The sequence below is a fragment of the Labeo rohita genome, chromosome 9, assembly GCF_022985175.1.
Source record: "Labeo rohita strain BAU-BD-2019 chromosome 9, IGBB_LRoh.1.0, whole genome shotgun sequence".
Taxonomy (NCBI): Eukaryota; Metazoa; Chordata; class Actinopteri; order Cypriniformes; family Cyprinidae; genus Labeo; species Labeo rohita.
In genome coordinates, this window is record NC_066877.1 from 14,140,817 (window position 1) to 14,162,947 (window position 22,131).

The window sequence follows — 22,131 nt, forward strand, 5'->3', positions numbered from 1 at the left end:
ACAAGTGTGTAAATGTGTAGGCTTACTATGTTTAATTTGCAGAGACGGAATACTGCTGGAATTAAGCTGCATATAAAAGTGTCAAGAGCATATTCTTGCATAACACGAGTCATTTTGGCTCCCGCAATCTGGGTTGTTTGCTCAATTTGAAATGAAACTGACAACTTTTAAAAGTTTTATCTTAGAAGTGTAAAATAACAAAAAGCAATAGGGTAAGTGACACGTTGACGTCAGAATCTTTTCATAAAAAAATAGCTAGGGCATTAAATCAATGCAAATTATTTTAATTGTTTTAAGACAAACAATTAACAACATTTTACTACATTCATATTAAATTCTACTATAATTGAGAAGTGCTCAAACAATGACAATAGGCTAAATTGATTAATGTTTAGCTTATTGATAATCTTTTGTTTATTGTGTAGAAGAAAATAACGAATAATTAATTCAAGTTTTATTGCCCGAAAATAGCCAAATAATAAACAAAAAAACAACCACAAATGAGTAATAAACTCTAAAGTGGTTAGATTGAATAGAACCCCATTAAACATTAGAAACAAACTTATAAATATTTAATTTAATTATTAAATATTACAATTATTCCAAAACAAGATTTCAATTCAATACACGAAAAACGTCTATGTATAGGGAAATTATAGAACTATTTAGAAGAAATGTACTTTAAAGAAACTTGCAAAATACTTTAAAATGTTTAGGCTTTGATTTCTTACCGCAAGTGCCTGATGTAGCTAATAAAATGCAGAAGCTCATAATGTAGCCTCCCTCTGTTAAAGTATAAACCCTCCTTGAGGTTTTTCCTGCCAGTGATTTGTTTTTTTATATTTAATTATTTTAATTTAATTTATTAATTTTATTCATTAAAAACGTAGCTGAATTGGCTATGAAGCGCATAGTCAGCACTGCGCACACATAGCCTATCATTTACTAACGAGCTCATTTACTCCGTAGCTTACTGAAATTTCTTTACCGTTTAATTTTAAATTATCATAATGATGAAATTGATATGATTCGGTAATTTCATTGCGTTGATAAATAGCCCTTACCGTGCGTTATACTACAAGATATTTCCTAGTCCATAACTGATTTATTAGTAATGATGCTCTTAATTAAATAAAGTGTGAAGAAAACAGGCTACACGCAGTCCTGTTTTGAATGCCTCACCAAAAATTATTAAGAAAACACTATTTTTAAGCTTCTATTAATTATAAATTTACAGACCATCAAGAACTAAAGGAAGACCGCCTATTGATGCGGTAAGTCTCATTAGATGGACTCGGCTTTACTCACGCTGGATTAAACGTTTCCAAAACACACGGGATCCTTGTGGAAAAGTTAATAAGCCGGTTTGACAGCAGAGGTCCATTGTTTCGTCACTGAACGCAGTATATTCTGATGATTGTTAACGCTTAATTACAGAAAAAAAGGCTGACCCCTGCCCTCAGAAAAACAGCTAGAGGGCTCACGGCATTCACATCATATGAGCCATTACCCAACTAACTCAACACACACTTGACCGCGCATCGCTTGGTATCATGAGCGCTGCATTCGATTAGCACAGTGTCTATGAATTGCTACGATGAAACACCTACCAAATGTCGGACACGTTTTGTTATCGTTTTACTCATTTTACTCCCGTAATCCCATATTGGCAAATAAGCATGCTTGCACGTTTTTTTCTTCTATTTTGTTGCACATATGGAGTCTATACCAGCGTTGCAAAACTGGCACAAACTTCATCTGCTAAAAATAGCGCATTTGAACAAGGCGAAAATGAAAGGCACATCAAAGCAAAGACTAACGTGAAATACTGTCAAATAATAAGTGACTGCTCCTCGCCATTCCGTCAGCCTACATTACAGAAAGTGAAAAAAAAATGCTCTAAACAAACGATTCATTTTGCCGGACTGATCATTAATTGGCCCGTGGAACGAATAAACTTCCCACATAATCCTCCCATATATCCTTAAACTCAGAACACAGTTTGGAGAATAATGCATGTTTGTGTAGCACATGACGATGGAAACCTTTTCAAGCAGTTTTAAAGAATCAGACAAAATGCGGGTAGAGTTAATGATGTTTTCTCATTCCATGATTTATGACTTCTTTTAGAATATTTTCAGCGCAAAGTGGTTTATAAAGCTGAAGTCATTATAAAGCAGGAAATTTTATTTTTGTAAGTGAATTTAACTATATGAAAGACGTCGGATTTAAAATTCTTTCCAATTTAAAAAATACATGCACAACTCATTATTGAACAAAAAGTCATATATAACAACAAATCATTTTTCATATTTTAGTTATTTTTAAAAAAAATTTATGGAGAATTTCCCGTAATACACTCCCGGCTACTTTTATTCTATAAAAGATAGACAGGAGCGTATTAAGTGTATTTATTGTGCATTCATTTGTTTTGCTTGCTTGTTTTCAGGGATAAAGGGGTATTTAGAGTCTCGTAAAACATCATAATTAGACTAAACGCATCAAGTGGAATTTTCTAATAGATTTTACTAGTTGCTCTGCCTTGTAATTTTACTTTGCCTAATGGACAGACGATCTTGCCAACTCGTCACAGATTCTTTCTTACAAGGGAGAAACCAGCGCAATACAATTAAAACATTATTTTTACACAAGTACAAACTGATCCATCACTCCATTCATGCATAGTGCAAGTATGAGGTGCCTGGACTGTCAGCTAGCGGCCTTGAGAAGACTTCGGCAGGAGTTGGCTAAACTTGCAGTTTTTTCCTGCACAGCATGTGTGTTAATTGAGGTATGTGGAGATTGAAGAGGATTTTGAACGAATGTTATTCATTTGACAACAAAATAAAAAGAAAATTATTTAATTTTGCTTAAATAAAAAATGGACAAAAACACAAGACGTAAGCAAACAAAACTGAGTTTTTCCCACCAGTATACTGAATGAATCTAAGACAGACAGAGAAGAGTGCATTGCATTTCAGTTTTTAAATCCTTAATAGAAGCCCACCAGTTTTCTGACTTCTGTCATCACAGGAGCTGCGAGGCTGCGGGCTTTCTCTGCTCCTTTGGCTAACAGACTCTCAAGATGGCCTCTGTCGGCTCTCAGTCTTTGGATCTGTAGCCGAATGGGTTGTAGCTTCTGTACAACAGCCTCGGCCACCACATTCTTGTATTGTCCAGTGTCCATACCTTTAGCCAGCCTGACCACCTCCTCCACGCTCTGTCCGGACACAGCTGCGTGCATGGAGACTAGGTTTGATACACCAGGCCGACTCTCAGGCTCATAAGTCACTTCAGATGTGAAGTCAGTCACAGCTCTGCGAATCTTAAGGACAATGTCATCAGGCGTATCGGTCAGGAAGACGGTAGCTAACTTTTGGGGGTCTGACTTGGACATCTTAGAGGATGGATCCCTGAGAGATTTCACCTTTCGTGTGCCACCTGAGAGTTCAAAACCAGGAAGAGTTAAAGGTTTCATCTGTGCTGAAATCAATTAAATATTTCCATTATAATAGGTAATACTTAAAGGGTAAGTTTACCTAAAAATTAAAAAAAATTCTATCATTAATTACTCTCCCTCATGTCGTTCCAAACCCGTAAGACCTTTGTTCATCTTCAGAACACAAATTAAAATATTTCTGATGAAATCCGAGAGCTTTCTGAACCTGCATAGACAGCAACGCAACTGACACGTTCAAGGCCCAGAAAGGTAGTAAGGATATGGTTAAAATAGTCCATGTGATATCAGTGGTTCAACTGTAACGTTATATAGCTATAGCAAAAATATCTTAATTTGTGTTCTGAAGACGAAGCTCTTGCCGGTTTGAAACGACATGAGGGCGAGTTAATTAATGACAATTTTTATATATAATATTTTATATATAATAAAATTATACAATATTTAACTATATATATAGTATATAGGAAATTTGAATAAAACTATTATATATATATATATATATATATATATATAAATAAAATAAAATTATACAATATTTAACTATATATATAGTATATAGGAAATTTGAATAAAACTATTATATATATATATATATATATATATAAAACAGTTCTATTCAACATGGACATTAAATTGATCAAAAAAGTAAATACAAAAATTCAGAAAATTCAAAAGAAAAAAAAATTCACAGTTTCTACAAAAAATGTAAAGCATTAATATTGATATTAATACAAATGATAATTAAAGAAGTGAAGAATAATAAAGAATATAATTTTTGATAGACTAGAATAATGGCTGCTGAAAATTCAGCTTTGCCAACACAAGAATAAATTACATTTTCAAACATATTCAAACAGAAAACAGTTATTTTAAATAGTTAAATGTCACTCTTTTTACTGTATTTTTGTATTTTTGACCCTGGACCACAAAAATCATAAAGGTCAGTTTTTTTGAAATTGAGATTTATACATCATCTGTAAGCTGAATAAATAAGTGTTGCATTGATGTATGTATGATGTATGGTTTGTTAGGATAGGATTTGGCCAAGATACAACTATTTGAAAATCTGGAATCTGAGGGTGCAAAAAAAAAAAAAAAAAATTAATTAATTAAAAACACTGAGAAAAAAAGTTCTTAGCAATGCATATTACTAATCAAAAATTAAGTTTTGATATATTTACGGTAGGAAATTTACTAAATATCTTAATGGAACATGATCTTTACTTAATATCCTAATGATTTTTGGCATAAAAGAAAAATCGATAATTTTGACCCATTCAATGTATTTTTGGCTATTGCTACAAATATACCTGTGCTACTTAAGACTGGTTTTGTGGTCCAGGGTCACATATAATATAATAGATCATATCACTTAATACCAGTAAGTTATAATACGAGTCAAATGTGGATTCAGTTCAGATTTAGTTCAGTAAACAATTGGTCAGATTTTTTTATTATTTTTTTTTTTAATATTCACCAAATGAACCAGCTCATTTCCACCACTGCCAAAAAGCGGTGCAGGAAACATGCTATTTAATATAGATTTCTCTGAAAAGCTTCCTTTCCAATACTGCCTAACCATTAACCATACAACAGTAATCGCAGGATGCAATTTTCCACTTTTTACAAGATAAATTTCAATAAATTAGCATTACACAGCGACCACAGGTCGAACACTCATCAGATTGAAATTAAGAATCTCAGGAAAATAGCTGGGTTGTGTAAATATTATTCCTCTGTGAAATCACAACACAGATGGGCTCTAATTGTCGGATCTTTGATTTGGTTTCGGGGCAACAGATATTTGTTTGGCTTCTTTAGCTTTGGCTCTCGGATGCAGGCGCAGTCTTCCTTCACATGTAAGAAGAGCGATGTGAACCGGTCCTTTGTGAAGTCACTATAGGGAAACCCCCCAAATCCATTATCACCCCATCACTCAGATAGAGGAGGAAGAGAACACTCCTTTAATCAAAGCACCATCGCACACATGACCGGTTTCATATTGTGCTTTTATGACGGCGATAATTATAGTGAATGAAAGACTGTAGCTCAAACTGACAATTCAACATGCCAGCCATGTGTGTGCACGACTTGTGTGTAACATACAGCAAGGAAAGCAGGGAGCTGGAGAAGACACTTGAGAGCACTGACTCATGTGTGTGTTCGCTGAATGACACCGAGTAATTTGTCTTACCCTTCCACTTTTCAGGGTTTGCGCTCAGGTGAATGCTTATGAGAAAAACAGGCTGATTAAAACGGGAAGTTAATGTCATGAGGCAAAAATGAAAACTCCCAAACATACTGAGCAGGGCACGAGGCTCTGGGAAGAACTCTCCATACTGGTTGTTAAAGATGCGGGCCAAGTCCTGGGCGAGCTCCAAATGCTGGATCTGGTCCTCCCCTACTGGCACATGTGTGGATCTGCACAACAATAACATCACTCTCTCTCAAACACAAAGCTGGGAATATAACCACGCTAAGAATAAAACAGATGAAGAGCACAGCCGGCCGTACTTGTAGAGCAGGATGTCTGCTGCTTGTAACACCGGGTACGTATAAAGCCCCACACTGCCTTCGTTCTTCTGCTTGCTCTTCATCTGTAAAGAAAAGAAAGGGGAAGTTTAAGGAAAGTTTGAAATAAACCCAAAGCACCTTTCATTACATCTGGCTATTTGTTTTCTTATTACAATGAGGTCTAACATCAAGCCCTTTCTCAGTTTCCCCACATCGGGCCGAATGAAGGAGTTTTGCCACATTAACGCACGCAGACAGCATCCAAAGGCCACTTTCCGCCACGTTTCACATGCACTCAGCTGTTGAGTAAACAGCTAGGTGTTTTCCCTGCAGTGGTGGGAGGCTTCTGGCCGAGCTCTCCGTCAGCAGCAATATAAAAGGGTTGTCCTCTCTGGGTGAATCACAGTCATTATCAAGCCCTGTCTCTCCCTGCCAGGTTCGTCCACCCTCACGACCGGCACAGGAAAAGCCTGTCGCCGTGCCACATGGACAACAAACAGAGGAGGGAGGTCTGAGCATTCAGACTGGCATGTTACCATCTTTAGAGGGCTCTAATACATATCATATGTCTTTTTATATAACATACTGTCACGAGCGGATAAAAACTCGTATTCAGTTGATGCGGCAAAAACAAATGGGCTGTAATTACCTTCCATTGAGGCAGGTGCCGTAAACGAGGCATGCTGGTAAGGCAGCCTAGGATCCATGAGAGCTCAGCATGTTCTGAGACCTGCAGGAAAAAAACAAAACAAAACATGTAATGGCATTCAGAACATTTATTAATTAATTTACTCAGAAATATATTAAAAGTGCAATTATTACATACATACACCTTCTATGATGAGTATGTTTTTAATTTCTGAATTTAAAATAAATTTTGATAGTACATTTTTTTAACAAATACAACTGTCCTGATATCATAATGAAAAAATTAAAATAAATATATTTTTTATTTTTTTAGGAAAAACAACTACTAATTTTTCCAATAAATCAAACATATACACTACCAGTCAAAGGTCTTTAAACAGTAACATGCAAAAGCAGTAATATTGTGAAATATTTTTACTAAAATAACTTAAAACTGCCTTCAATTTCAATACATTTTAAAATGTCATTTATTCCTGTGATCAAAGCTAAATTTTCAACATCATTACTCCAGTCTTCAGGGTTACATGATCCTTCAGAAATCATTCTAATATGTCGATTTGCTGTTCAAGAAACATTTATTATTATTATTATCATCAATATTTAAAATAGTATTGAAAATCCATTTTTGAGGGGTTGGGGGGGTAATTTTAGAAATGATAGAAATTAATGCTTTTATTTAGGAACGATGTTTTGAATTGTTCAAAAGTGAAGATAAATGCTGTTCGTCTAAACTTTATTCAAAGAAACCTGAAAAAATTATATTTAGTTGTTTTCAGCAACAACAACAACAACAACAACAACAACAACAACAACAACAACAATAATAAATGTTTTCTGAACAGCAAATCAGAATATTAGAATAATTTTTGAAGGATCATGTGACTGGAGTAATGATGCTGAAAATTCAGTTTTGAAATCACAGGAATAAATTACATTTTAAAATATATTCAAATAGAAAACAGTTTTTTTTTTTTAAACAGCAAAAATATTTAAAAGCTTTACTGTTTTTGCTGTACTTTGGATCGAATAAATGCAGGCTTGGTGAGCAAAAAAGATACTTCTTTAAAAAACATTAAAAATTTTACCATCCAAAAACTTTTGGCTAGTAGTGTAGAAACATACTCAAAAAAAAAAAAAAAAAAAAAAAACATGGATACATTCACAAATGTGTGTCAACGTTAATATATCACTTTAGATAATTTGATATTTTCATGACATGGAAAGTTTAGGTTGTAAAATATAGTGCAATTCTCATTTTGACAATTTATCACAATTATATTTCTCAAATAGCACTTTTTTTAAGTAATAAAAGAGATATATTAATGTTATTAATTTTAACATTCGCTAACGAAAATTATTCTCTGATACGGTAAATACTACAAAAAAGGAATGTAATTTCTACATGAAAATTTAGGCAATAATTGCAAGTAAATTCTATATTAGTTCTCAATATAGAAATTAAACCATTAAATAAAATTAAGTGAAACCTACTCAACTTTTCTAATACTGGTGTTCCCGTCATGCACTGGGGCACGAATAATTAATAAGTTTGTTTGTTTTTTTTTTGCAATTTTCCAGCTGTATTTACACTGTTTTATCAATGCTTTCGTTGTTAGGTTCAGTGCAATTTTGTTACAATCTAAAATTCATTTCATACTCAAAACAACACATTCATACTCAAAAATGATCCACAAAATGTTTGTGTAACAAGTATTGAAGTCTCTGTGTTCGGGTGAGTGTTGCATTACTAATTATGTAGATATAGTATCTACATGGTATCTACTGTATTATTTATTTAGATGTTTCTGAGTTACACATACACTTTAAAAGCCTGGTTTAATTCAGTGCTATATTAAGTAAAATCAAAGTATTGCCAAGTAAGCGGACAAAAAAAAATTACTTAAATTTTTACTGGCAAAGCTAAAATTATTTATTTTCTTTGCTAAATTTACTTAACTTGGGTAAGTAGATTTTACTTGACAATAAGAGGTAAACTATACAGAGCAGTAGCAGTAAAATTTACTTAAAATGTGCTCACGCAAATTGTTACAACGTAACTCCTACAAGATATTTTTTCAGTGTTATAGCTACACCACATTTATACAATCAATTAGTTTCAACTTCATACCTCTTTCACAAAACCAACATGAACTGAAAGAGTACATTTCTAAAAAAAACTCACACTATATTATTAAAATTTTGATTATCTTTTTTATTGTGGACATTTACCACAGACCCTCATGCTACCAAATTAACTGACAAGCACTAGTAGTGACACTACTTACACATAAACTAGGCATCTTCGTAGCGCCACTGTGTGGCAGTGAAGAGAACAAGATATTCCTCACCTCCCAACAGGTGCATAGTGGCACACTGTGAAGGCCTTTCTACATTTATTCTTTCTCTCACGTACTCAAACTAGTCCTTCTCTTGTTACAAAACCATGTGAAAGAGCTCATTTGATTGGCATTGTGAAATCTGCACAGCTCCAGAAGCGTGCGCACACACATATGAACACATTTAAAAGAAAAACACTTCTCAAAATCGTTCTGCTTCAGAGAATTAAACTTTATGGGTGCTGGCAACACGACCACCATCTCTCATACTCACCAAAGGATTTTGAGGCATCTGACGTAAACCCAGAGAGGAACGAACATAAAAAGTCATTTTATGGCACAGTGCTGAAAGAGATATTTATTACAGCTAGCTAATCTACGTGTGAGGGTAAGACAGCGGATATGAAGACGACTGAGGTACCACGGCAGAACATCCCATATGGTGGTGGTGGTTATCTCAGATGACTTCATATGTCAGATTTGTGCAATTAACTGAGACCCAGAAATAGTAAGTGAAACAATAGAGCATTAAATATAAACTGATTTTTCCTCAGACACACACTCAAGTGTGAAAAAGGGTCATATTTGTTTAGATTTACGCACTGAGTTCAATTACGCAAGTCTGCCAGAAATGCACACATAAATCTCCCTGTTGTGTGGATGTTATTCTGGTAAAAGAGATTCTAGTGCAATACATCCCAAAACACACATATAGCTAAAAGACAAAGCCCTATACTTAAGATCCGATTGATTTTAGCTTGTCACCATTTTTTCAATGAAGTCAAGTGTTTTCTTTGGGCCAGGGTATTATTTTCACATGTGGAACAGTCTCGAGCTCGTATGTTCGATGGGAGGTCTTCAGTCCTGCCAAGATATGTGGCATGAAGTTAAAATGGAATGAAATCAGGGGAGTGTGTGTGTGCGTGTGTGCGTGCAGGTTTTCGCATGCTCGCTGCAAAGTTCCAGTGAGAAAACACAAAATCCCAACGCACTTACACTCTGCTGCACAACACACACAAACACACACAGCTGAAAGCATATCAGGTGGCTGAGAGGAAGAACATGTCCACACTTATTATAGTTACCCTTCAAAAGTCGCTCAATGCGAGAGAAAATGTGCCGGACAGCTAGCGAGTTGCTGCGTACAGTAAAATCTATTATTATCCTCTTCTTTCTACTTCATGTGGTCACTTTGAAGTGAACTGTGAAAATGAATCTGTGTGTTTTCCCCTATTCTGAGAATTTGTAGAGATAGGAATCGGTTTGGTAAAATAAGCTTTTAAAGCTAGCCTCCATTAAATAAACATTTGGCAATGGAAAATATGTTTTAGCTTACTGCCAGTAGTTCAGCCCAATAAAACGACCCAAAGCCTATTTAGAATGAGACTTATGAAGTTATCTGAAAGGGGCCTTTGAATTTTTTATTTTTTGTAATTTTTTGGACATTGTTTAAACAAAGATGTGCACACTTTTAAAATATAATACTAGTAGCATCTATGGTTTAAGAGGATATTTTAATACCAAATTAAAATTCTGTCATCCTTTACTCACCCTCATGTTGTCCCAAACCTGCATTACTCTCTTTCTTATGTGGAAGACAAAAGAAGATATGTCCTCACAGTGAAAGTGCTGCTTTGGACCCCATTGATGCTTATTGCGTGACCAAAAACAGTCCATTAAAATATATTTTTTTAATGCAGCAGATGACTTATTCAAGGTCATACAACACAAGGGTGAATAAATGACGACCAAATACTCCTGTTAGGCTAAACGATCCTTAATGAATGTGTTTTAATACAGTGCCTTGCAAAAGTTTTTATACCACTTCATTTTTTTCATGTTTTATGTTGCTGCCTTATGTTAAACTGCTTTAAATTACTTTTTTTCAATCTACACTTCACATACACCATAATGGCAAATCAGAAAAACAGGTTTTTAACATTTTTGCAAATTTAATTAAAAAAAAAAAAAAAAAAAAAACCTTAAATGATTCTGTTGCATAAGTATTCATACCCATATCTGGGACAGCTGAAATTTAGCTCAGGAGCCTTCATATTGCTTGTAGATGTTATTACACTTCACTTAGAGTTAAACTGTGGCAAGTTCAATTGAATGGGTATGATTTGGCAAGGCACACACCTCTTAATAAAAGGTCTAACAGCTGAAAATGCATATCAGAGCAAAAACTAAGCCCTGTAGAGCTCAGCGACAGGATTGCATCAAGCCACATGATTGGAATTTGCAAAAAAGCACCTAAAGGACCCTCAGACACTGAGAAACAAGATTCTCTGGTCTGATGAACCTCAATTCCAAGCATCATGTATAGCGGAAAGCAGGCACTGCTCATTACCTGTACAGTGGCATTCCAAAAAGTAAGGTGTAGTGGTAGCAACCTCATGCTGTGGGGCTGTTATTCAGCGGCAGGGACTGAAGGACTCGTTAGAGTAAAAGAAAAGCTCAATGCACCAAAATATTGAGATAGCCTTAATGAAAACCCAGTCCAGAGCATTCAGAACCTCAGACTGGACAGAAGGTTCACCTTCCAACAGAACAATGATCCTAAGCACACAGTAAGAGTGGCTTATAGACAACTCTGTGAATGTCCTTGAGTGGCCCAGCCAGAGGCTGGGCTTGAACCCAATCAAATATTTCTGGAGAAATCTGAAAATGTCTGCTAGCCCCCATCCAACCTGACAGAGCTTGAGTGGTGAAGAGGTGAGAAGAAGAATGGCGGATAATTGCCAAATGCTGATGTGCAAAACTTGTCACACCATACTGTGAAGGTGCTTCAGCTAAGTACTGAGTTAAGGGTATGAATACTTATGCAATGTACTTATTGTATTCATTTAAAGCAGTTTAACATAAGGCAGCAACATAAGAAAATGTGGGAAGGGGAATGAATACTTTTGCAAGGCTCTGTACATGCTTATTTGAAAGCAAGACTTCAAAGCAGGACTCACTTGAGACTGCTGGAAAAGGATGGAGCGAGTCGGGTCTATGCCACAGGCCAACAGACTGGCGGCCATGTTCAGGATGTTGTCTCGGAGCATCTGAGGATCCTGAGGCTGAGTGATGGAATGAAGGTCTACGATGCTGTACATGACCGTACTGTACTCATCCTGCAGGGCCACCCAGCTCTCTAAAGCTCCCAGATAGTTCCCCAAGTGAGGAACACCTGTGGGCTGGATTCCTGAGAAAACCTGTCCTTTAGGAAGACTCTGTAAGAAAAAGAAAGAATCTGTAAAGAAGAACGACAAACGATAATAGTAGAAGCAAAGGGGGGAAAGTGAAGGCAAAGAAAGTTGGTGGTGTGCGTACAGGCAGAAAGGAGACGCCCTATGCAGTTTTATGAATGTTATCAAAGCGATAAATCCAAGGCACGTTTCACACTAACAGTGCACCCTACTGGGTGAGAGAGTGCTAGAGCGGAACTGCTCCACAGCCAATGAAAACACTCCACAGTTCACAGACAGCCAATAGCAGCTTTTAAGAGTGATATAGTCATGGAATAACAATCACAGTAGTGGTCCTAACAGAAGAAAGCAGTGCAATGCTATAAACCTATAAAGTATATTAAAGATTGGGAGAAATAAAACAAAGAGGTCATTTTAAAATATTTGGACTGAGTTGGAAGCCTCTACTCTTTAGGTTTTAAGGAAAAAAGAGTGATTTTTGCCCTCTAAACCCTGTTGTGTTACTAGCAGGCCAAGACTTCAGATTCAAAACTTCCATATGCATGCATGGGTATGCATGAGGAAACTTACTTCGGGGCCTGAATTCTATGGCTGATCTGAAATCAGTCTGGCTTCAGGGAAGCCTACAGCCAAGGGAATAGAATCACTGATCCAAAGTCATTAGCTAGTTATAGGAAAGGAGCAGGCTATTTATGCCATTACAGAGTGAGTAATTGCAGTGCAGTGGCCCGAATGCACAGGGCCTCTCTGAGGTGTCAGAAGTGATTTGGGGCAGAACGGAGCCTGGTTCATGTGTGTTCTCACCTTGCGTTGTTCCCCTCTTCCCCTCCGGCCGATCATTAACCATCCAGACATGGTAATGGTGTCATTTGAGACAATCACACATAAGCTGAAACAACACTAGTCCCAACTACCGAAGGAATAATCAACCTATCGCACCTCCCATCTACCGAAGGAATGTCTGAAAAATCAGATTTTTTATATCAATTTTTTTGGCAGTTGGCGTGATGATGGGGGAATTTTATTCAGGAGGTACATTACATAGTAACTTTAGAAATGCCCATTTCAATGTCATTCTTTATTATTTATTAAGATGCAGCTATGGTTTTAATATTAATAGGGACATTTTATAATCAGTGATATAATACAGTCATTTATATGCATGATTTATACATTCGATCTATATACATATAAAATAATTTCAAATGTACAAGCCTTAAGGCCCTAAATTGTAAAAGCAAACGTGTCAAGAATAAGCAATGCTTATGTCACACAAAGATGTTAGACAACATCCATGCTAAAGTATCAAGTGAAATAAAAATTATTTTACAAATGAAATAATGACATACAACTCTCTTCCGTTCTCACCCGCAGTAACTACTCAGCTTTTGTTTTACTGGGACTTTCTTGTTCTCCTCTGCTGTCCCACCAGCACCAACCACTTCTTGATGACACCTGGCAGGAGCAGTAACTTTTCTCCTACTTTTTTTGCACTGAAAAACGCAACACTTTTGTACCACAGTGCAGCAAAGTAGCAAAGAATTCCTAGAGGTCTACCATATGGAGGATACATTAAACTGTATGTGTGTGTGCACAAGCTGATAGGGTTACATAGTACATCTACGATCCCTGTTCTTACACTCATGTAGGCACTTTGTAGGAGTATTTAATTGTAAGTCTATCTGTGTGTGTTCCAGTTGGTGCAGGATTAAGTCTGTCTAGAAACAACCAAATACAGTGCATGAATAATACTGGTTTCACAGTCTGTTCTGGTGGTAAGTGGAGGTCAATGGGATTTTGGATCATTAGAGGTCAAGTGGTCCAAAAATGGTCAAGTTCTGCATGTAAAATAAAGTAAAATAAAAAAAAAAGGGTGGCAACATCAAAACCCTTAAAAACAGACTTAAAAAGGTCAAGTAACCTCCATTTGATCACTTGAGATGTGATTTTCAAAAAGGGTCACACAGAGCAGAGAAAACACTGATAAATGCAAATGATAACATGCAAATAATCATAAAATTAGCTCTTTTTTTGGATGTCAAAGGCTGTGTATCCAATCCCTCAGGAGGTACATTACATAGTAACGTTATAGACGCCCATTTCAGTGCCATTCTTCATTATTTATTAAGGTGTAGCTATGGTTTTAACATTGATAGGGACATTTTATAATCAGTGAAATAATTTCAATAATCTTCATTTATGTTTAGTTTATATGTTCAGTCTACATACATATGAGAATTTATTTGGCTGTGTTGATACCATAAATAAAAAAAATTAAAAGTACAAGCACCTTTTTTATTTCTTATTTAGTCTTTTTATTTTCATTTAGTCTTACTTAGAATAAGCAATCCTTACGTCACACACAGATGTTAGACAGCATCCATGTTAATGTAGAAAGTAAAATAAAATCCTTTATTTTACAAATGGAATAACTGCAAATTTGAAAAACACTGGCTTAAAAAACTATTTCTCACAACAAATCCTGTCTGAACATGGTACTTTGCAAAATGTAAGATTATTGTTTTCACATCTAATACGTTTGAAAAAACACTGATAAATACAAATTATAACAGGGTCATTCAGTGTCAACTTAAACAGAGATCCCCAGCTCAAATTTTTAATTTTGTTAGAAAACAATCTAACGATTTGCTCCTGCACTGTTAAAAAAGAAAAGAAAAGTTGTTTCAACTTAAAAAAGTAAGTATTCGTGCTGCCTTAAAATTTTAAGTTTAGTCAAAAAGAAATGTTAAGTTGTACTACATGAAAACATGGATATTTGAGTTGAGTAAACTTAAATTTTTAAAACTTTTTTAAGCTGTTTTACAGTGTGGACCCATACTGAAATTCCAATATCTTTGGAAGTGAACCATATAGGGCCTTAAAAATGAAGAAGCCAAAAGGAAAGTTTGTTAGGACCCAATATCTAAAAGGGCATTAAGATATCTTTAATACTCAGTTACAGGCATGGAAACTTTGGAGGAAAAAAAAAAAAAAAACTTGGAAAGAGCTGTTTCCCCATTAGCACAAACATTGCTAAAGTCAACAGATTTTACTAAGAGACCTACCAATCTCTGAGTAAAAATAACATCATGATGCTGCCATCTTTCTAAAATCATTTTTACCCCCTTTCAATTTGGTTCTGAATCTCAGGTGAAAACTGCCATTTTTAACCCACCTCAACAAAATAGTGGATTACTCTGTAAATATTCATCCATGACATTTAATATTTTGGCTTTCATCACTGTACATGCCTATCTTTCCTCAGAAAAAAATATTAGCAAAATCAAACATTCGAGCCAGGGAAACTTTTGAAATATTTGACACGGAATCACCCAGCATGAAAATAATCAAATAATTTACTCATCAGCTTTTAAAACAAACTTGTCAAAAGCTGTGTATCTAATCAAAATCGACATTTTGTTTTTTTATCCATCACTTTATAAAAGCTAGCTAAATTAGGCAAACACCCACATACCATATAAAAGAACAAATAAATAACAATGAATTAATTTCAATGTTTGATTTTAGGGTATTCACACGTATTTAGGCACAGCATGGGGTCTCCACTTGATGTCCAATGTAAAACTGGCACAATGAGCATGCAACTGGCCATTCAGATTTAATTAAGTTCTCTGATTTGAGCTCTTTAATGACATACAAAGTTAGTTCAAACTCAAAATCAGTACTATGCACAAAGAAACGATAAGGACCCTAAAGAGCCATCAAGACCTTGACAAAACAGACACACATAGCTGGAACATCCTGGCAGAGACGCCCATCTTTGCCTGCCAATTCCAACACGGCCTTTCACCACTCTTTATGGTTCTGCAGGAAAGCATCAGCAGCTCAGTAAATGTGGAGAAGCTCTCCACAGGAGCTGATATCAGAGAGGGAGCGCGAGGCCAGTTCTGAACGGCACCTCTGACCCTCCCGCCCCAGTCCATTTGTCCCCCACTAAGCTTCAGACACACAGAACCTACTGTTACGGTGTCTATCAGCATTGCCTCACTCACCCTATTAAAACAGACATCACGCTGAACAGCAGAAACACATGCCTTAATCCTGCCACTCTCCGCTGGGCTAGCAACAAAGCCCTGCTTTGGTGAAGTGTACAGCAGAAAATCATTTTTATGCACTTTCCCCTACCCGAGACGGTGGGGAATGTGTGTTTTTGCCGTAGTGAAACACACTCAGCTTGAAGTGAAGTGCGAATGGCCGAAAATAAAACAGGAACCCGAATCGAGGGGAAAACACATTAGAGAAAGCGTGAGTGACAAAGCCAAAAGAGCAGTGAAAGAATGAGCAGGAGACAGAGCAAAAGAAGAGGTATTTTGTGGGGAGGAGGGCGGCGTACAGGAGGTGGCAGGGGGGCAGGAGACGGAGCGTTTGATTAAATCTGCGGTTGACGTTTCGGACAGGTGAGATTGATGAGGTTCCTCTACGCTTCACACTGTGCAGAGAGCGCAGGGAGAGGAACAGAAACACGCAGTGTGGAGAGCCAGGGCTGGGGGCCCTCTCACACCGTGGGGTCCCCGGCCTGATTAATGGGGCTGGAGTCCCTTCAAAAACAGCGCTCCCAGCAGAAAGGGCCGCACCGTGCTCCAAAAATAACCAGGACGGGACAGCCGCTCCACTACGGACTGCGGCTTGGAGGCCAAACCCTGAACCGTTTAGGACCAATCGCTTTTGTTTCGCTACAATCCTCCCTCTGCTGATCGCATTACATATTAAAAGATAGGTTACGCTTAGTCTGACATGAAATATAATTATTTGCAAGCTACACAGAAAAGCCTGCCGAAATCTCAAACCAAAACCCAACGCCTGGCACGGAGAATGATAAATGTCTTGCGTGGCTTATACTGCGATATTTGGACACTCTATATAAGCTACACTAAGCAAATAAAGGACAAAGCCACTTCGGCCTCTTTTTTCCCTTTTTGAGCCTCGGCAAGAAAAAGCGGAGGCGCTAGCGTACTAATGACAAATTAAACACATAAAAGTCACAACGAAGCAGAAATAACCTGCACACACCTCATAAATTTATCAATGTGTAATTATGGTAACACTCAGGAACTCCCGAGCCAGAGTTTTTTTCCTCGTTCCCTCTAATTTCCTCCAGCGCTGACTGTTGGTTTGTACAGAACCCAGAAGCTTGATACCAGATAGTGGGTGCAATTCAATTATCTTCGTCAGATTTTCTGCAACCGTAAGTCTATAGGGTGTAGCGCAAAACTCCACACTGAAAAAAACTGACAAAACATAATTTTCACTCAGAAATTGCTGGTAAACCTAACTGTCACTAACAATTATTTTGGTAATTGATCAGTTATTTTGACGATTAGTTAAAGTAAGTATCAAAAGCAAGTAATCATTTGGTTTTACTGAACTAAACAGTTAAAATACATAATGTATTATAAACAGAGAACTAATGTACATTATAACAAATGACTGCAGAGGGCGTCAACGGCCTGGCGATTGTTTTTACACTTTACTGCGCCAATCTAACGTTAATCCTTGTTTAATACTGAACAAACATTTAATTCAAATGCCCACTTAATCTTCATTATTTGGTCATTTCTTTATGGCAGAAAACCGTACTACCGTAATTTCTTGAATATGTGGACATTAAAACACGTAAACTCAGAGTGAGGGTTTGAGCTTTTCTTTTGAAATCGCTATGAACAGCATTTTGAGAAAGATATTCATGTATTCTCCTGTGTTTGTGTAGGTTTTTAAATGATTTATCTTACAAATCTGATGAAATCACAATGGCATTATGCTTTATTATGATTTTTAAATGGGTTTAATATATCATACATGCACCACTTCCGGTATTTTGCCGGTTACTCGACACGGGCAAATTGCAGCTGAAGATTTTTTTTAAATCGACTACTCGAATCGATGAATCATGAAACCCCTACAACCCTTACAAAAATGATGGCTAATTTGTTAGTAGCAACCATGGTTTTTTGGTTTTATTTGTAGTAAAACCATGGTTAATTTTCGTAAGGGAAATAATTACAAAGTTCTGAAGTAGAAAGCCAGAAACAGTGTTTTCTAGAAAAACATGCTCCAGTTATCTCATTAACTTGAAAAATAATTTTTCACAGTGCAGCATTACCCTACACAACTTTAAGAGCCAAAATACACTAAATTATCAAAAAAAATATGAGCGCTTGAGGAGTCTGGAGGAGTTATTCAGCATATATTACGTTCATCCTTCAGAATGATGAACCGAATTACACAGCGGAGTGTGAAATAAAGTGCTTAGCTGACATGTAAAAACAAATCGTCTAATTAATAAATACAATCAGGCCGGGCTCATGTGCGCCTGCTTTCCTATGGTTTCCTCTCCGGGTGGCTCTGGGAGTAGGTTTAATGGTTTTAGCTGACATGAGAGTTAGAGCATTTAGAGCTAAAGAAGAATTAAGAGCCGTTTCCTTTTTGTGCAACACGAGGCTGAGATGACTGATATCAGCCATTAAGACCACAGGCGATTAAGGGCCGGATAGGGAGCGTCATGTTTTATAACGCAGGTTGGAGCGAGGGCCCACTGCATCCTGCTGCCTCATGCTGCAGCGTATGGAAGGATAATCAGGGAAGTTTCAGGACGTGATCGGAACAAAAGCTTAAAACTGACATGAGTTTTTATTGTCTAAACAACTTCGTAAAACACTTACACAACAGGGGTATTTCAACAGCTCCCGAAACAGAACAAGAGTTTTCAACACAGAGCAAAAGGTTAATGCTAAATTTATTTTGCATTTGTTAGCTGAAACTTGGCGGTGAGAAAATGTAAGCATCTTGCCACTATTTGACACACTTTATAAATAATATTTATTTATAGGCATGGATTTCATTAGGTCAAATTTCCCTCTCACTTATGCTTGGACAGAAAAATCTATGCTCATCTTTTCACACTACAGCTCATAATCCTTTCTTTGCCAAAAATATGCTTCGTGTTTTGACGTACATCACACCTAGCAGCATTGTGAAGGTCCGCATTAGCACGAGGTGCCTGACATTTGGAGAAAATTAAAACAAATGAAAACCAACACCTCATTTCAAATGTTGTTGCTGGTAATAAAGGACTGCTGGGATGGTTTTGACGTCTTTCTGTAACCTCACTCCCACAGTCGCAGCACTCTGCACTTCAGCGTCCCAAACGACACACTGCCTGTAGTTAACAAAACAGAGACTGGCTGCCAGCGGTGGACGCACATTCCTACACGGCAAGTGTGCTGAAGCCATCAAATAAAACGTGGTTGTCAATCAAGTCAAGGCAGTGGGGGCTTCACATGCTCTGTAAAAGGCTCACTAGTTATAATTTACTGTGCTCAGGTCCAGTTAGCGTTACATACACTCAGGGAATTGCAATGTTAATTAACAGTTCCTTAACATACTCTTGGTTCACTTTGAGTGCCGGGATTCCAATATGGAAAGAAGGATGTTATAAATAGTGTAATTTCAGTTTTGTAACAGGGAGACATGGCTAACTGAGCAAGGATGAGCAGGTGAGATTGCAAAGAGGGCCAAATTAATCCAAAAATAAAAGAATAAAAGTGGTAATGGTTTTATTTTATATATATATAGATAGATAGATAGATAGATAAAATAAAAAGTAGTTCTGGAAATATTCTGTCAATTACCCATTTCCAAAAGCATTAAAATAAAGCATGAAAAGCATTAAAAGAAAATTTCTTTCTACTGGCAAGGCATACAAATCTACACAGTAAAATGCTCAAAAATGCTCAAACAGTATCTTTAAAAAAAAAGTAAGTTGTGTACTACTCATACAAGGTAAATATGTTGTTTAGCAAGAATGAGGAAATCTGATGAAATATCATATTCTCCATAATTTTTTTTAATCTTTTCTTTTACTATTTTCATAATTTAACAAAAAAAAAAATAGTCATACTATTTTCATGATGAAAATCCATCACAAGGGAAGTCAAATTAACAGCATTGTGCTCTACTCCTCTCAGAAAAAAAAAAACTATTTTATTTTATAAAACCGGTCTACAGAGTGCTATAATGTACAACTCAATTACATATCAATTTTCTGACTGTATCCTGATATTCAAACACCAAACTTCATTATCCAACACAAGTATTTGGAATAACGGAGTTTGTGAACCTGTGAAATCTCATCAGGTTTGAACATCAGAATAAAAGTTTTCCAATGCTGGAAATAAAATGCAATTCACAATATGATGTAGTTTTCCCAAACGCCATTGGAAAACGTGTCTGAAACAGTTCCTCTTTTGCCTTTTATAGAATGAGATAACTTACTTTTGTTAGTTTTAAGTCTTATATGTATTTATTGGATTAAAAAAAAAAAAAAAAAAAAGTAAAACATAATATTGCGAAATAATATTACAATTTAAAATAACTGTTTTCTATTTGAACATATTTTAAAATGGAATTTATTCGTGTAATGCCAGAGCTGAATTTTCATATTGCATACATATCACTACCCTTTAAAGCTACAAATCTGCAGCACTGTAGAATCTAATTTCCTCACAGATGACAACCATATCACTAATCGGTTTATTAAGTCTGCTAATCCTGACAAAATTAATTTAACTGTCACTAATATCAAAGTATTCTTGGCATTAATAAGCTTTAAAAACCATGCACCGACAACAATAGGCTATCACAAGCTAAGGCGCTTTTTAAACAATGCCGTTATTTACACTGTATTCGCCTATATTTGAAAAGACTACTGTAATGTGTTTAGATTGGAAATTACAGTTGTCGGATACTTTCAATGTACTGCAGAAGGTTTCCACTGAAGGTGAACCATGTAACAGCTCCTACGTAAAGCTGCCGAACTGGCAAATAATAAAATGGCAAAAAGAGAAGACTTTCTTACCGTCGCTCCCGTCGCTTTTCCAGCTTTAAATAATCTTCTATGGGAATTACCCTTGTGAATAAAACGAAAGACAGATTTCACGTTACACCTCATGGACAGCGCCATCTTGACTTATTCATAAACACAGACGTACGGTGTCCAATAAGGGACATACAGCCAAAACACACAATCAGGGCAGTAGCCTAGCTCAAGCTTAATTTAGAAGGAACTGCCCATGAAATTGCCACCTCTGCAAAAATATTTGGTACAATAACAAAATCTCATAAAAGACCATTTAACGAATTTCAAATAAATAATTCAATCAATCAAAGAGTTTTTTTTTCCAATACAAATGAAATGAATGGTACCTGAGGCTGTAATTATACCACAGAAGAAATTAAAAATAAACGATAACATCATTTTCACTTCTAAGTTAAATATCCCATTAAAAACGCCTTATACTTCATACTTTCTCACTGTAAAAGCATGAATGTTTAGTGATTGTGTCTCATAACCTGAGCAACCTACTTAGACAGTATTTATGTTTATTATTAAAACATACCTATGCCCAAACATGTCACCTCACCTACTGTAGGAACATAAACTCTCTTTTCTGAGACAGAAAAAGTATCACAGGCCAACTCCAGCATTTAATTTTATGTAATTATGACCCCCTGGTTTTTCTAGCAGATGTTTTAAAAAAGGTACAAACAGTTCTCTGTTTTGCAGCGTTTCAGACTTCTTCAAGCACATCTGCAGCTGATTAATCTCACCTTTGCATCTGGTTGTATTCACACATATATTCTATATTCAAGACTGTCTCCTGCGGCACTGTGCGCTGTAACACATAGACCGTGATCAAGCAGCGTGTCTATACCAAAACCTCACTTTGTGTTTGCATCATGATCTATGATTCTCGCTCTCTCTGTTGGCTGTTAGTGCCTTTGGCATCTATTTCCTGACCACCCAGTCGCATTGCCTTGTTCTGCACCTCGGTGAAGAGCAATTTCTCATGATACAATGATGATTTTCTAAAAATATTAAAGGTGGTTTTACTACAACATCTTGTTAAAGCCCCCTTTTCATTTCTTCATTTAATGTACTGTAGCAAAGTTTGTGGTGTTT

General features: G+C 36.3%; 1 protein-coding gene across 2 annotated transcripts; it reads right to left on the reverse strand.

Annotated features, from left to right (window-relative positions):
* Positions 1-2,845: 2,845 nt before the first annotated feature.
* On the reverse strand, positions 2,846-21,137 carry wars2 (tryptophanyl tRNA synthetase 2, mitochondrial). Of its 2 annotated transcripts, XM_051118428.1 has the most exons (6): positions 21,028-21,137; positions 11,919-12,176; positions 6,624-6,704; positions 5,975-6,057; positions 5,763-5,881; positions 2,846-3,441 (listed from the first exon to the last, which is right to left on the reverse strand). In XM_051118428.1, the coding sequence occupies exons 1-6, from the start codon at positions 21,130-21,132 to the stop codon at positions 2,993-2,995; spliced, it is 1,095 nt and encodes a 364-aa protein (XP_050974385.1). In that variant the 5' UTR covers positions 21,133-21,137; the 3' UTR covers positions 2,846-2,992. The 2 variants fall into 2 exon arrangements, with proteins under 2 accessions (XP_050974385.1, XP_050974386.1); XM_051118429.1 differs by lacking the exon at positions 11,919-12,176.
* Between the last annotated feature and the right edge of the window lie 994 nt (positions 21,138-22,131).